Below are 14646 nucleotides of genomic sequence, written 5' to 3'. Positions count from 1 at the left end.
TTACAGTGTTTATAGAAAACAACTGCACAGCTCCTCTGATAAATTGTCTTTAAAACACACTGATATGGACAGAAGAGAGACTTACAGCAGCTTTCTCCTCCTAAGCATGAACATGTGTACTAACTGAAACTGTCACAAAATAAACATTTAATTTTGAAGTGGAAACAGCAGACAAAAGGCTGATTTCAAAATAGCACAGAAGGAATTAAATAAAATTATGACAAACACATAAACATATGACTACCATGGTATTAAAAATGAACTTAAGATGAGATTTCATTTATGGCTGCAGAGAAACCATTACCTGCTATGTAAATTTCACAGCTTCATAGCAACCAGCTAATCTAGCAAATTAGCTGAGAAGTCAGAGAATTTCCTGCCCTTTCCCCAATTAGCATTCTGCACATAGTGCTGTACTGCTAAATCTTCTATTCTTATACCAATTCCTTTAACCTCTTGACGTGGGCCATGGGAATACCAACTCTTTTAGATACACTGTGGATTTTCACCAGTTATACACAATCTCAAATCAGCATTTTTAATTACATGGTCTCTACTTTTGTATTCTTCCCCCTTCTCCACATACATGCCCTCAAAAGGTACTCCACTGTGAATTTACAAGCATTTCTATACTTTAGTATTCTGGGGCCTCCTGATTTATGGCGTAATACCAGGATCTGGACCAGTCTTCTATTTCATTTTCCTCAAAGATATGAGACGATCAGCTGAAGTCTGATTAAAGCTCTAATCACTGCATGGTCACTGGCAATGCTCTCAGAATGAGTACGTTTAGGTCTGGAAAATTTTTATTGACAATACCCTAAGGTATGCCAGACTCCAGAAGAGTCATCCACTTTCTGCTCTATTCAAGTTCTGGGCTTTTTACACTGACAATATAGGCATTTCTAGCCAGAGTTCAACATTCAGCAGATATGGGTTTAACAGCAGCTTTGGATAACAGAAAGTAGCCAAAGTGTATTGCCGAATCTCTCTCAAACTGCAAAGTCCTCTTTTGGTTTAAAAGACTGTGTTGCAGAGTCAGAGAACTGTGTAAGGGATTAAAAGGAGCACCCCTTCCCTAAATCCTAAAATGTCTGTCTTAAGAGCTTCCCCTTCATTCCTGCCTCAGTTCATCAGTACTTCCTGAACACAGTAGGGTTAAGAATAGATTGCATGGGGAACACCTAACTCTGAGGGCTCTGGCTAATATGCAATCATGGACCCTTAAAAAAAACTGTGCTGGTTGGACCACAGTTAACTGATGAGAACTCTTGACTAGAGAAACACTGAACCTTAAACTAATGAGGAGTTATATGCAATAGAACTGCTGGAGGAAAATCAGTGGCCGGAGGAAGTGTGGCAATTGGTTATGCAATCTAACACCACAATGATCTCACTATCTGGACCCATCTGTAATTTGTATCATAGCAGATACAATTGTTCATAACTTAATTACAATTTCTTCAAATATAGTCTATGTCCATTATTTCAATTAATTTTAACTACATGGAAAGTCTGAAGTGTTATTTCATTAAGATCATTTGACACAAAGATGATTTACAGATGTGAAATTTCTTAATGGACTCTAACTGTAGCTCAAAATTAATCAATGGATTTACTTGTAAATTCACAGAAAATTCAGAGTGCTCAACAGTTAGTGCTGCTAGCTTGGCGAAGATAATGCATTTTACTTACAAATCACAACTGCTGAATCCCTACTTTAAGCCCAAATTGGAACTCCACCTTAACTATGAAGTATCAACAAGGACCTCTAACAAAAAAATCCCCTCATTATGGCACTATTTACCTCATAGGTTCCTGATTTGCATGCAATACACCTTCCAGAAATTAGCAAAAGATGTCTGTGGGTCTCAGCTGAATTTTTAGTAGAAAGAATTCCTAGTAGTCAGGCATCGGTGTAGAAACCTCTGCCACCGTGAGACAGTTTCAGACACAAAAGGTGAGTACAGAACACCCTCCACACCAGGGCTGAAATAAGGTGGACTCAGAAGACTATATGGCACTCTTCCATTTCAATTCTTTCTGTTCTACTGAGAAAATATTTTGGTTTTTCAATAATGAACTAGGTCTTGTTCTCCTAAGTCACTTAGGAACTCCCAAAAACCCCACTTCGAGATCCTTTTGAATAAGATAGTTTTAAAATGTCAATTTCATATGTAATCACAGGACCACAACAAGAAACCCACCAGCAAGAGCTCCTGTTTACTGTCTAATTCAATAAAGTAATTAAGCAAACTGGTTTTAACTGAATAGCTGTGCAACCAGGTTGCTGTAATGATAAATACCACTGGTAGATTAAAGGATTTTGAAATACTGGTTTTCCAGCCTCTCAACTTCCTGCTAATTTGTCTAAGGCATACAGCACAACAAAAATCAAAGACATGGAGCAACAGAGAACTTCACTAACTACTCAACACTCCAACATCCTATGTGTATATGGGGGAGAAATACTGACGGCCAAAAACATGACAGTTTGTGGAAACAAGATGGCATTTGGTGCCCAAGGAGTTTGGCAGCAAACATTGTGACTGTCAGGCTCTCAATGGGGAGACGCCCTGAAAAGAGTAAACCTGATTAAAGGGCTGCACCTTAAGTCCCCCCACCCAAAAAAAAGAATGCTGAAAAACACTTGCTATAGCATTTATTTGCCTAATCTAATACCTTCAGTTCCAGTATCTCTCTGGGTTCAAGACTTTTTATCTTCCTCTGCATTTGTTTATTCTCCTGTTTGAGATTTAGCCGTACAGGGGCTCCTTCTTGATTTTAGCTTACAGTGTCCTTTGTGCTAAATTGTGAGCTGCACCATAATAATTTATTACTAAATTTACTGGTTACTACTTTTTTTTTAAATGTGTAAGTATAATGATTTAGTGCAACAGGCAGACTGCATGAGAAAACAAGCGGGATGGGAAAGAATGGCTCAAGATAAGACAGCTCTTCACAACCACTTGAGGGTGATAACGGAATAATGCCAGCACAATTATCTTTGAAGATTTTGCTTCCTTCTAGTTAACCTACAAAACGGGTATGAATCAGGAGAGGAAGGGGCCTGAGAACACAGGAGATCAAAAGAACTCTGTCAGGTTCAAAAAGGAATTCTCTTAGGAGGCAGGTGCAGGGGAACCAGGCTGTGATGACTCCCAATTAGTATGTTTGAAGAGGTTAGGAAGTCTAAGAGTTGTTGTCAGGGAACAGATATAAGCTTGACAGACACACAGACTATTTTAAAATCCTTTGTGTCTAAATGCCTGGTCCTAATGTTAAAATCAACAATACTTTGGGACTATAAAGGCTGTCTGATCATTGCATGCCATTCATCACAGACACCTAAAGTCAAGAACCACAGGTTACCCAAAATTCAGTCAGACCTACTGAGTAAGAATGCTGGATACACAGGATACTATAGCCAAGGGCCCAATCTAAGGATAGAAGCATTGCAGAATTTCACTCTGGGATAGTCCCGGGGTAGCCATGCTCACCTATACCTTCACAAACAACAAGCAGTACTGTAGCACTTCAAAGACTAACAAATTTATTAGGTAATGAGCTTTTGTGGGCAAGACGCATTTCCTATAAAGGCATGAGACTTGACACCTATGAGGGTTCACTGAAAGAATACCGAGGGGGACACAGGTGCAGCTAGCTAACTGTGGCATACTATATTAATACTGATGTATTTGCATAAAATTGTTGGCAATGTATCAAAATATAATAGTTTCGTGTCAGCGTCTCATTACTATATATGTTCAGCTTGTCAGTGATCTTTAACAAAGAATAAAACTGTTAGGTCGCTTTTGTGTAAAAAACTCAAAAGCTGATGTTCTAGCATGACTTTCATTTTATATCCATGGATAAAGATACTTTCAGGTACAGGAGACAAAACGTACAGAGAAGAGAGTTAGAATTTAAATTTATATTTCTAAATTTTGTATGACTAAGTTAAAGTAAGTCTGTAAAAGCTGCTAACAAGGTTCTTCTAATTTGGGCTCATAAGCGCAGCCATACTGGGTCAGAACAAAGACCCATCTAACCCAGTGTCCTGTCTTTTAACAGCGGCCAATGTCAGGTGTGCCAGAGGGAAATGAACAGAACAGGCAATCATCAAGTGATCCCACTCACCGCCCATATCCAGCCCTGACAAACAGGCTAGGGACAACAAGAAGTCCTGTGGCACCTTATAGACTAAGAGATATTTTGAAGCGTAAGCTTTCATGGGTAAAGACCCACTTCATCAGATGCATGAGTTCGGGGTGGTGGGGTGTTGTCAAAGGAGTAATATTTTAAACCTTTACATCTTCAGACTAGTCTATTATTCACCTAAAAAAACTCTGCAACCTTCAAAACCCCACACAAGGTAAGAGAAGCAACAAGGAAACAATATGCTCTGAGCTCACTCTTTTCAGTGGACAAGTGTAAACTACTAGACAGCTAAGGCCACTCGCCCTTCTACGTCCTCAGAAACCTAGATGGGAACAAAACTAAGTGGGGCGCGGGTTAAGGTGAAAAATGATTCTACGTAACACTGCTCTCAAAGATTCTGGAGAGGACTGTGCACAAGACCTGTACAGAGGAAGCATGAGCAATGTTAAACAACCACTTTTGCTACAGTAAAACAAACACTTAGGTTCTTTGGCACAGCATCAGTCTTACCATTAATTTCTTCCTCCAATCACATCAAATTGTAACATCATTCACTTTAAGGCAAGTAACCAAAGAATATTCAGAAAGAAACTGACTGAAGAAAATCATACTTATTAGGAACAACATTTTTACTTTGGTGCAATACAAGGATCAAGGAGAGATGCTCATTGGTGGTGAACTATTTCCTATCATCTTCCTTCCTTGCTCACCCTCCGTTTTTCACTCTCACCTACTACCAGCATTCCTCACACTGCAGAGGACTAACCAGAAATTAGAAGATTACGAGCATATGTAAGGGCGATTTAAAATATACAAAGTATATAAATTACTGTAAGAGTCATGATGAGCCCCCTTTTTAATGTGCATGCTAATTAGGTTGCTGGATCTGTGAGGTTGATGCCACTTGAATCAATCACTGCCCAACTATTCTGTTCTTAGAAAGTGTATGCTTTCTTCCTGGAAGGGGGCAGGGGAGCGGCAGACTTCTACAATTAAAATATATTTTCACCACATACCTGCATGTCCCATAAACTCTAAAGTCAGAAAACAGCATCTTACCTTTGTTGTCCTTCTCAAGCTTCGTAAAATGTTTCTTCTCCTTGGATCTTCTCCATCTGCACTTTCATACGGAATTACAGCATTATCCCCCTTATATCCTTGGGAAGTCTGATCATCTTCTTTCTTCCTAATGGGTCCCAACTCGTCATCGCTTCCTACACCGAAACTGGTTCGGTAACTGGCAAATCTCCCCAGTCTTGCACATCTTGTCCGATACAACACAGGTTTACTAACAATAGACACTTTTCGACCACGTTCCAGAGAACTTGTGTCCATTTCACTGTCTGAACCATTACCACTGCCATTAGACTGAGTTTTGTTAATATTACGAATGGTGATGATTTTGCCTTGGGTGCTATCATGAGGCACAGAGTATATATTTTCCTCCTCATTCCTTGGTTTGACCACAGCATCTATAGGTTCTGCATAATCAGAAGGGTCAAAACCATCTGTAGGCAGCCAACTACTAGATGACACTGACTTCCTCTGTCCATCTCTATGCCCTTGTTCCAAATAAGACAGATCCCCCTTTGTAATGTCAAAGTGTACAGGGGGCTTTGGTTTCACTGGAGGAGGTACTTTGTTGTTCAGCTTGCTTTCAAAAGTGCTCATAACAGAAAAGACAGACAGACCATCATTCCCCTCCAGCTCCATTGAAAGTTTAGAATGGTCTTTGGATAAAGCAGGCATGGATGTGTCCTCTCTAAATGGGCTGTAAGATGGTGGCTCAGTGTCTTCTTCTGAATCCTGAAGGTTTGAATTACAAAGAGGTGAGCCAGCCCGAGGTGAATTAAACACTTCTTCTGTCGTGCTGCATGCTTCAGCAGCATTATCATACATATGAGTGGCTTCAATTATATTTTTTTTCTCCACCACATCTTTAAAAAATGAGTGAAAGATCTCAAGTTTGTGTTGAGGCTGGCAACAAGGTATAGTCGTAAACTTTCCATCAATTTCTTGGGCAATCTCCTGTCCCTCGGTCAGCTGTTCTCGACTTAAGTCATTGTCTAGAATGTCTATTGAGCCATCTGTGAGCGCCACAATTTGAATAGGGATAATATCCTGCACTTCACAAAGAAAGGCACGTAACATAGCCAAGGATGCCTTACGTTTCGCTGAAAAAAACACAATGTACCCATGCACTAACCGGCTTTTCCTAATGCTGAATGAGGAATGGTATGAAAGGATGGACAGTTCTATTCGTCTTTTGTGTGGCCCTATTGGTAATTCAAGTAGAACTGAGTTACTACTGCCACACTGAGAAGGTCTGCAGGTTTGGGACTGAAGGATAGGTAGAAGGATGTCATCTGCATTAAAAGGATCTCCACACAACAAACACATCACAATTCGAAGGTCAACATCTGCTAAATCTTTGATGCTAGATGTTGAACTTACAAGATTTAAATTACGCTTTGAGTCCAGTAAGCCTTTCAAAACTTGACTGATTTGCTTTTCATTAATGTTACGGCCATATCCAATGCCAGCTGAAGCAGGGTCAAGAAAGACACACTGTAGTTTACTGGCAATCTGTTGACCTTGCTGTATCAAACTATGTAGTGTTTCTCCACTAGTGTCCCCTCTCTTGTTAACCAGTATTAGTGTTAGAGGAAGATGAACCAAATGATTGTCCCTTCTGCCAAGGGTTGACTCTCTACTCTTCTCAATACTTTCCACAACATAAGATAGAGATTCCTTTGAATTGTAAAGGCAGAGACAACCATGTGGCTGAAACGTTGGTGTCTGAAAAGAATTAACGGGAAGTCGGACATTACCCTCAATTGGTCTCAAGGAAAGTTCATACATTTTACCATCTATCACATACTTATCATCATTTGTACACAGAGCTCGAATCTCATTTGCTAGTTCACGTGCTAGGCCATCTTTGCCAAGAATAACCAGATTTATCCTATCTATATTGGAATCTGAAAGCAAGTTTTTCTGATTGCGCTCAGATGATCTTATAAACCTGGAACTGATCAAATGCTCGATTTTAGAGTCTATACAAACTGGGCAGCTAGGACAAGTTTCCTTTGTTGGGTGATACACAAAATGAATGTGCTTCAAAATAAGGGCATCTCGCTCAGCTTGCAGCTTTTGCAAAGCTTTAAATCTTTGCTCTTCACCTAAAACCTCTTGAATAACACCCATTTTCTCTTTGCTAGGTTTAGCATCAAGTTCCAGCTCATAAAACAATTCTGAATATTCCAGAAGCAGTTCCTGAAACTCCTCCTTTGCCTTTTCTATAATCTGTTTTTGGTGTTTGCTGTAGATATCCATATACACAGATTCCTCCAGCCACATGTAAAATTCCTCATTCATAATAAAACTACGAGCTTCTTCCCATGGTTTCCCAGGTGTTATGAAAGGAGACGTCTCCAGATTTTCTTTGAAAGCCCTTCTCATTTCTACTCTTTTCCTCTCATTCCTAAGCTTTTCTAAGTGAGCTTCATAAACCTGCTCTGCAGGCAGAGTCTCCATCAGGTCAAAAGGAATGCATTCATTTTCCATGTTGTCTATATGGCTAGTAGCATCCCAAGGGGTCTCTTCAAGAACAACAAACCATTTTAAGAAATCTGGCTTAGTCTCCAATAACTTCTCTACTTTTATGCAGCTCAAGTGATCTATTTCGTCCAGGTTGGGAATAAGAGCATCAAATGCTAGAGGAAGAGCAGCAAGATACATCTTTCTTCTGCGCTCTATATGCTCCTGTTTGAGACGATGGACGTGTTGTTGGAACAGCTTCTTGGCTTTCTGTGTTCCTTCCACATACACATAGTCCTGATATTCTGGAGAGGACTGCATCTTTCGGCTGACATTCAACCATGTTTCATTGTGGTTTTTGACAATGCGGCTAACCAGCCATTCATACTTATCTTTTGAAGCCGCTATCTGTTGGCTCTGCTGTTTCAAAGCTTCAAAGTAGGGGATAATTTTAGTCTTCCCCCTACTTTTATCAATCAGCTGCACTAAAGTGCTGAAAGCCAGGTCTACGTTCACATTGCATCTAGCAGATGTCTCCACAACCTGGAGGTTCTTTTTGCTTAAGGCAAAAGTATGTGCATCTCTAATGTACCGCTCCACTCCTTCATCACACTTTGTCAGGACCACCACAATGGGTTTTTTTGTTTTTGCTAGTTGATTGTAAAGATTTGAAACAAACTTAAGTTGATCATCAAAGTTCCTGTTCATACCTCTGCTAACATCGATGCAAAGAAGAAAGCCATCAATCAGCAGCTTTCCATCTGGCATTTGTTTTTGTTCAAAGTCCTGCTCCAGCCCAAGCTGATCAGTGCAAAAGTACATGAGCTTTTCAGCTGATGCAAGTTTGGTTGCAGCAGCCCTTTTGATATAGGGCTGCAGGGCCGTGCTGCGGTGTGGCTGAAAAGTCTGGTCATCAATAAATTCAGTCTGTTCCACAATATGCATTTTACACTCCACACAATCCTCCAGGGAACGCACAACCTCCCCCCAGTAAAGAAAGTGATCATTATTGACAACCCTTCCTCCAAAGTCACTGGTGCTGAGAACTGAAGTGTGATCCAAATGAAAGTCATCTGCACTAGGCCGCACAAACCGATTGCAGAGGCAGGACTTGCCAATACCACACTGTCCCTTCTCCTTCTCTGTTCCAGACAATCCCACCACGCTAATGTTGTAGGTGGGAATGCGAACATCTTGCTTTCTTGCCATCATCATCATCCACACATCCTGCCACAGTCAACTGCTTCCGAGAGGATTAGTGTTTCCAGTACCCCATGGAATTTCAAAGCTTGTCGGAGGAGGGATGACAGTTATCAATCCAAGTGGACTGCCAGGGCAATGAAGTTGGCTGTTCCCATACTGTGTGCACCAGCAGCAGCTCAGTTCTCACTGATTTTCATAATTGGATAGACTGCATTTCCCCCTAGGAAAGAGAGAAAGAATAATCAGTAATACAGCTCTGAAATTATTGTACATATACAACTGAACTCCAGCAAGAAGCTGTTGGTACAGTTTAACACATGGCACTTAATCACAAACGGCAACTAGCTGTAAACTGTTCCTTAAAATATTTTTACCAAAGCAGTGTCTCAAATCTTATGATCCTCATTTTCATATTCATTTGCCAACTCCCAGAAGTCCCACTGTTTGGATGTGTAAGAGCATTAGGGCTGGGAAAGACAGTCTGCCCATGGTACAACTACAGCCAAGATTTTGGTAACCAGCTAGGAGCAGTTCACCTCAGCCACTAACAAGTTACAGTTCAGTTTGTGTTCAAGCAGCAGTTTTGTTATCACAATTGTATTATTGCATCTGCTCTTACCATGTATCTAACCAAGTTTGTAACAGTGCACTAGACAGCCTTCCTTCTTGCCTCACCTGGGATTTGAATGCCTAGAGAACAAGCACAAATACAAGCATAAAAGACATCATACCAGCAGCAAGGAGGAAAGACCACCCAAACCAGCTACACAGACACAGATGAGGGCCCTGCTCCACTTCAAAAAGCTGTGACAGACTGATCACAAGATGACAAGTGCCATCCTAGGCCTCAGGCAAGGACACAAGACTTAACTTCTGTGTTTTCAAACCACATGCTAGCCATGACAGACACAAGTTGCCCAGCCATTGTTATAACTACCATAACTCACGGTGCATGGGCACAAACCACAAGTCAACCATGCCATACAGTCAGCTAGAAGTTATAGTCTGCCAAGGGACTTGGGATGACCGCTAGGGAAGGCAGCAGCCCACCCTAGGAAGCCTGGGAGCAAGTACTCAGCAGGAAAATTAAGTCAGCCTGACTTGAAGCTGAGAAATAAGAGTCAGTTCTAAAGCACAGGGGAAAGCCCATTCACTCCCAAGAAAAGGGAGTGGAAAGATGATGAAAGATTGCACATATATTCCTGATTAACATACTAAAAACATTTCCTAAAGCAGCAGAAAGTGAAGTCTTCTGTTTTCCTTCTAGCTAAGATCCAGTATGATACTAGTTTAATATGTGACAAGTCCTCTACTAGGAAGATTATCTCCTGCACTTGCTATGGAACATATCCAATCTAATAGGATTGTAATCCCACTTCCTTCCTCATTGGGTTACTCAGGAGCAGGCAACTCTCATTTGTGTGCCTGTGCACTTGATAGGTTTGAGATCCTGACTGGTGATGTTGGCTAGTTGGGAATCCCCTTTCCACCAGTCCCTTATTTCTAAAAGTATAGAAAATGGCATTGCCTCTACCTGGCTGGCCCCTGTACACACTTAACTGTGTGCTTTGGGAACCTCCAGGAATACTTATTCCAATTACGATGTGGGCTTAACTCCCAAACAGCTACTCTAAGTAGCAAATATCTAATGAGTCAAATCAGAATTAACACACACCTTTACCTAACAACTTAAGAAAACAAGGTTACAGAGTAAACTTGAATAGAATCAATTAATGTACACAGAAATAAATGAAACTTATCTAACTGGCATGTACACTGCCATCAGTTACCCCACTCCAGAGTATATACTCTTCAGCTACCTGAGTTGCAGATGCTTGCGCTGGCACGCTAGCAGGTAGTCGACCGAATTGCAGACAGTTCAGTGGAGATTGTGTGTGTTGGTCCAGGCAAAGCAACAAGCAGAACAGCCACCCTGACACTTGAGCTGGTCCTTGTAGCACTTCAATATGCATAGGTAATTATAGTCCCTTCTCTGAAGGGCCTCTCATCAGCAGGCTCTAGCTTCCAAAAACAGTTCCTGGACTGGGAAAAAGCTCCACACGTGCCCTAAAGTGCTCTGTACAATCATAGGCCATAGCATGCCTGCCATAGCAGCCCTAACTCTCCAAAACAAGATCATCTTCTCCCTCTGCTAAGCAAAAAGCCAGTTTCCTTCCTTTTTTCTTCCCAAGGCATCATGGGAGTTGTAGTCTCTATAGGCAGGTTACAGCACAAAGGACCCTCCCAGTAAAAGTCCTATAGACAGAGAGGCCTACAGGATCATTGCAGTTTAGAGACTGAAAAGATCTAAGCAAACCTCATTTAAAGGCATATGTGATGGGGTTCAGGGTCCCCCTGCACTGCACCCCGTCCACTAGCAGGAGTGACTCTCACTCAGCAGGTACAACAGGAGGTTTATTAGGCAACAGATGCCCAGTTTCTCACAGAAGCATCAGTACAGCAGTCAGAGACAGTCCTTCCAACCCGTCCTGGGGCAAAGACTCCGAGGGGTGCCCCTCTGGGGTGTAGCTTCCCCCCTCCTCAGGCTGGCTGCCTTCCCTCTCTCTTCCCCTAGCCTCTAACTGCCGCCCCCGATTCAAAAAACCAGCTCAGCTACTCCCTCCTCTTTGTTCAGGGCAGAGGTGTTACCTGCCAGACGTAGCCCCAGGGTCATCCTTAGCCACTGGGAGCTGTTCTGCTCGTCTCTCACATCCAGCCTGAGTCTCGCATTTGCACTCCCCCCACTCCATCACAGCATATAATTTCTGTGCACTCAACCAAGATACACACTTTAAAATATGGAAGTCCTCTTAAATTAATACCTAAGGAAGGAATAATCCAATTACACCATTTAACAACATGGTGGTATGTTTAAATGGAAAGAGTGAGAAGCAGGCAGGTGGTTTAAAAAAACAAACAGAATGACAGTATGGTAAGTTTTTTAAAAATAAGACAGAAAACTTAAATGATATACTGGTAACATTTTTGGGTGTCACAGTAACCCTGTGTCTGTTGCCAAACAGCAGGGGCTTTGAATATGCAGCCAATATAAAATATCTTCTTTGCTTTGATGTCTGGATAACGCAGTTTTACAAGTTCTTCAATTGGACTGAATTACGCGACAGACAAAGGTGGCTGTAAATCTGGGAATGGTACTGTACATTTGAGTTTGGAGAAGGCAGTCTTAACATTTGACCTTAAGCGCATTCAATTTGCTGAAAAAAAGGTGGTTAAAATTAGCTGAGCACCAGACTAAATCATCTAAAAGCCACAAAAGCAATGAATGTACAACGTGGTCGTACCAGGAGCAATGACAGCATCCTGGGAGTTCAAATCTGCAAATTTTCTGCTTAGTACCTTTATCACCTCAAAGACCAGACATGTTTGAGGGATGAATATCTCAATACATGATAGCACCATACTTCACTCTTCAAGGCGATATTTCCCAGGCGAAATGGCACAATGGTGATCCCGGCAATGTAAGCTATTCTGCCAAGCTTCTCTTCTGTTCAACTTTTTATTTTTAACAGCTACATAACGTTAAATTTAAAGAACTGTTGATACATCCTGTAAAACTCAGCATATTACCGCTTCAGGAAAAAAATCAGTTCAATGTTGCTTTCAGTTAGGAAAGGGACCTTCCTCTTATCTATTCATGAGAATACCTGCATGTAAAAAGGCTGTCTAGGGGCTTAGCTGCTATTCCTGCTTATTTCTCAATCCTCGCAAATTTTCTGATATTTCCACCCATAAACGTGTCTGAAAATGTCAAATTCCAGCAGAGAACAAATCTGGCTCAGGCAGTTGCCTAACAAAGATCACAAGTCTTGTTTATAGGCAAAGTATGACAGTTTACTTAAATAAAAAGCAGTCAAGTAGCACTTTAAAGACTAGCAAAATGGTTTATTAGGTGAGCTTTCATGGGACAGACCCACTTCTTCAGACCATAGCCAGACCAGAACAGACTCAATATTTAAGGCACAGAGAACCAAAAACAGTAAGCAAGGAGGACAAATCAGAAAAAGATAATCAAGTGAGCAAATCAGAGAGTGGAGGGGTGGGGGGGGGAAGGTCAAGATTTGCTCACCTTGATTATCTTTTTCTGATTTGTCCTCCTTGCTTACTGTTTTTGGTTCTCTGTGCCTTAAATATTGAGTCTGTTCTGGTCTGGCTATGGTCTGAAGAAGTGGGTCTGTCCCACGAAAGCTCACCTAATAAACCATTTTGCTAGTCTTTAAAGTGCTACTTGACTGTTTTTTGTTTCGATAGCGTATAGACTAGCATGGCTTCCTCTCTGTTACTAGTTTACCTAAATGTTTGTTTTTAACCTGTGTGAACACTGTTTTAAACTGCTTTAGCTTACATGTGTGAAAACCCATATAAAAAAAGCATCCACACAAGGATAACTAAATCAGTTTAAAAATATACCTTTAGATAACCTCATGCAACTTCATGTTGAGCCCTGGTTCATGAGAGAAGGGACAAAGAAATAAACAAACATGTAAATTTATCTGCAAAGAGAACAATTCCAGTAAGTTTGAGTCTATGGCCTTGTTGCCACTACAAAGTGGATCAATAGAGCAGCAATCAATCCACTAGCCATCAATTTATCGTGTCTACTGTAGACACAATAAATCAGTCCCCGAGCTCACTCCTGTCAACATTAGTATTCCGTGAAAAATTAGTAGCCGGCGTTGATGGGAGAGAACCTCTCCACCCCAACTGACCATACCACACACAAGGCACTGAGGTAGGTATGTCGACTTCAGCTATGCTATTCGTGTAGCTGAAGTTGATCAATGGTGCAGGGAAGTGTAAACAAGACCTATCTGGGCATCAACTGGTTTCCCTGTCCCTCCCTAGAGTCTCTAACTTTGGGGCTAGGAGGATATATAAGATGTTAAAGTTACTGCTGAAATCTCGGAAATGTCATTCCAATACCTCTGCAAATGACACAGGACAAGGGGCATTACAAAAGTTTGTCTAACAACATTAGGCCCCTTTCCTAACAGTGATTGCATTTTTTATTGATCTTTTGGTAGAAACTAGGTCAAACAATAACAAGAGTGACTACTGCTTTCAGATATCTCATGCAGGCCCTGATTTTCACAAAGTGTTGAGCATATCCTGTGAAAAACAAGGTCCTTTTAGAGCAGGGGTAGAAAACAAAAAAGCAGAAGCCTGCCACAGTTATTTCCTGGTGGGCCACTGCTGCTATATTTACGCGAGCCTCTGGAGGTATCAGGAGATCGCAGCTCTTGGTGGCTGCAGATCACCGATCATAGCCAATGGGAGAGGCAAGAAGTGGTACCGACTGGAACACTGTTTCCTGCCACTCAAATTGGCTGAGAATGGCAGTCAGTGGCCAATGAGAGCGGCAATTGGCCAACACCTTCAGAGGAACAGGTAAATATAAAGGTGGGGGTCCACCAGGGACTAATGTTGGCAGACCAGATCCGGCCCATGAGTCAGGATTTGCCCACTCTGACTTTAGAGTATTAAGCTGAGCACTAGAAGACTGAGACACCACTCAAAGACACAAGACACTTTTGAAAAACCTTCATCAGAAGCTACACACTAATAAACACAAAAATATAAAAATATTACCATATGTGATTCAGCTAAGTCAAAGTAACATGAGTCACAAATTATCTGAAACTAAGTTTAGCTTTGTTTTAAATGGATGAGATTTAAAGTCTACATTCTCCCCTTAAATTTCTTGAGTGTTAAGTTCTGAATTGT

General features: G+C 41.3%; 1 protein-coding gene across 2 annotated transcripts in view; it reads right to left on the bottom strand.

The window, feature by feature from the left end:
* The window catches only part of ARHGAP35 (Rho GTPase activating protein 35), a 122666-nt gene that overhangs the window by 78630 nt on the left and 29390 nt on the right, over positions 1 to 14646 (bottom strand). Inside the window, exons 1-2 of one of the 2 annotated variants that reach the window (XM_075015967.1) lie at positions 9524 to 9594; positions 5221 to 9124 (exon numbers count right to left, since the gene is read on the bottom strand). In XM_075015967.1, coding sequence (XP_074872068.1) covers positions 5221 to 8919 — 3699 coding nt within the window. In that variant the 5' untranslated portion in view covers positions 8920 to 9124; positions 9524 to 9594. Of the gene's footprint in view, positions 1 to 5220; positions 9125 to 9523; positions 9595 to 14646 lie in introns of those variants that run through there. The other variant, XM_075015966.1, reaches the window with a different exon arrangement.

The sequence above is a fragment of the Carettochelys insculpta genome, chromosome 22 (genome assembly GCF_033958435.1).
Source record: "Carettochelys insculpta isolate YL-2023 chromosome 22, ASM3395843v1, whole genome shotgun sequence".
Classification (NCBI taxonomy): domain Eukaryota; kingdom Metazoa; phylum Chordata; order Testudines; family Carettochelyidae; genus Carettochelys; species Carettochelys insculpta.
Note: the sequence above shows the minus strand (reverse complement) of the source record. Positions and strands in the feature narration are given on the sequence as shown.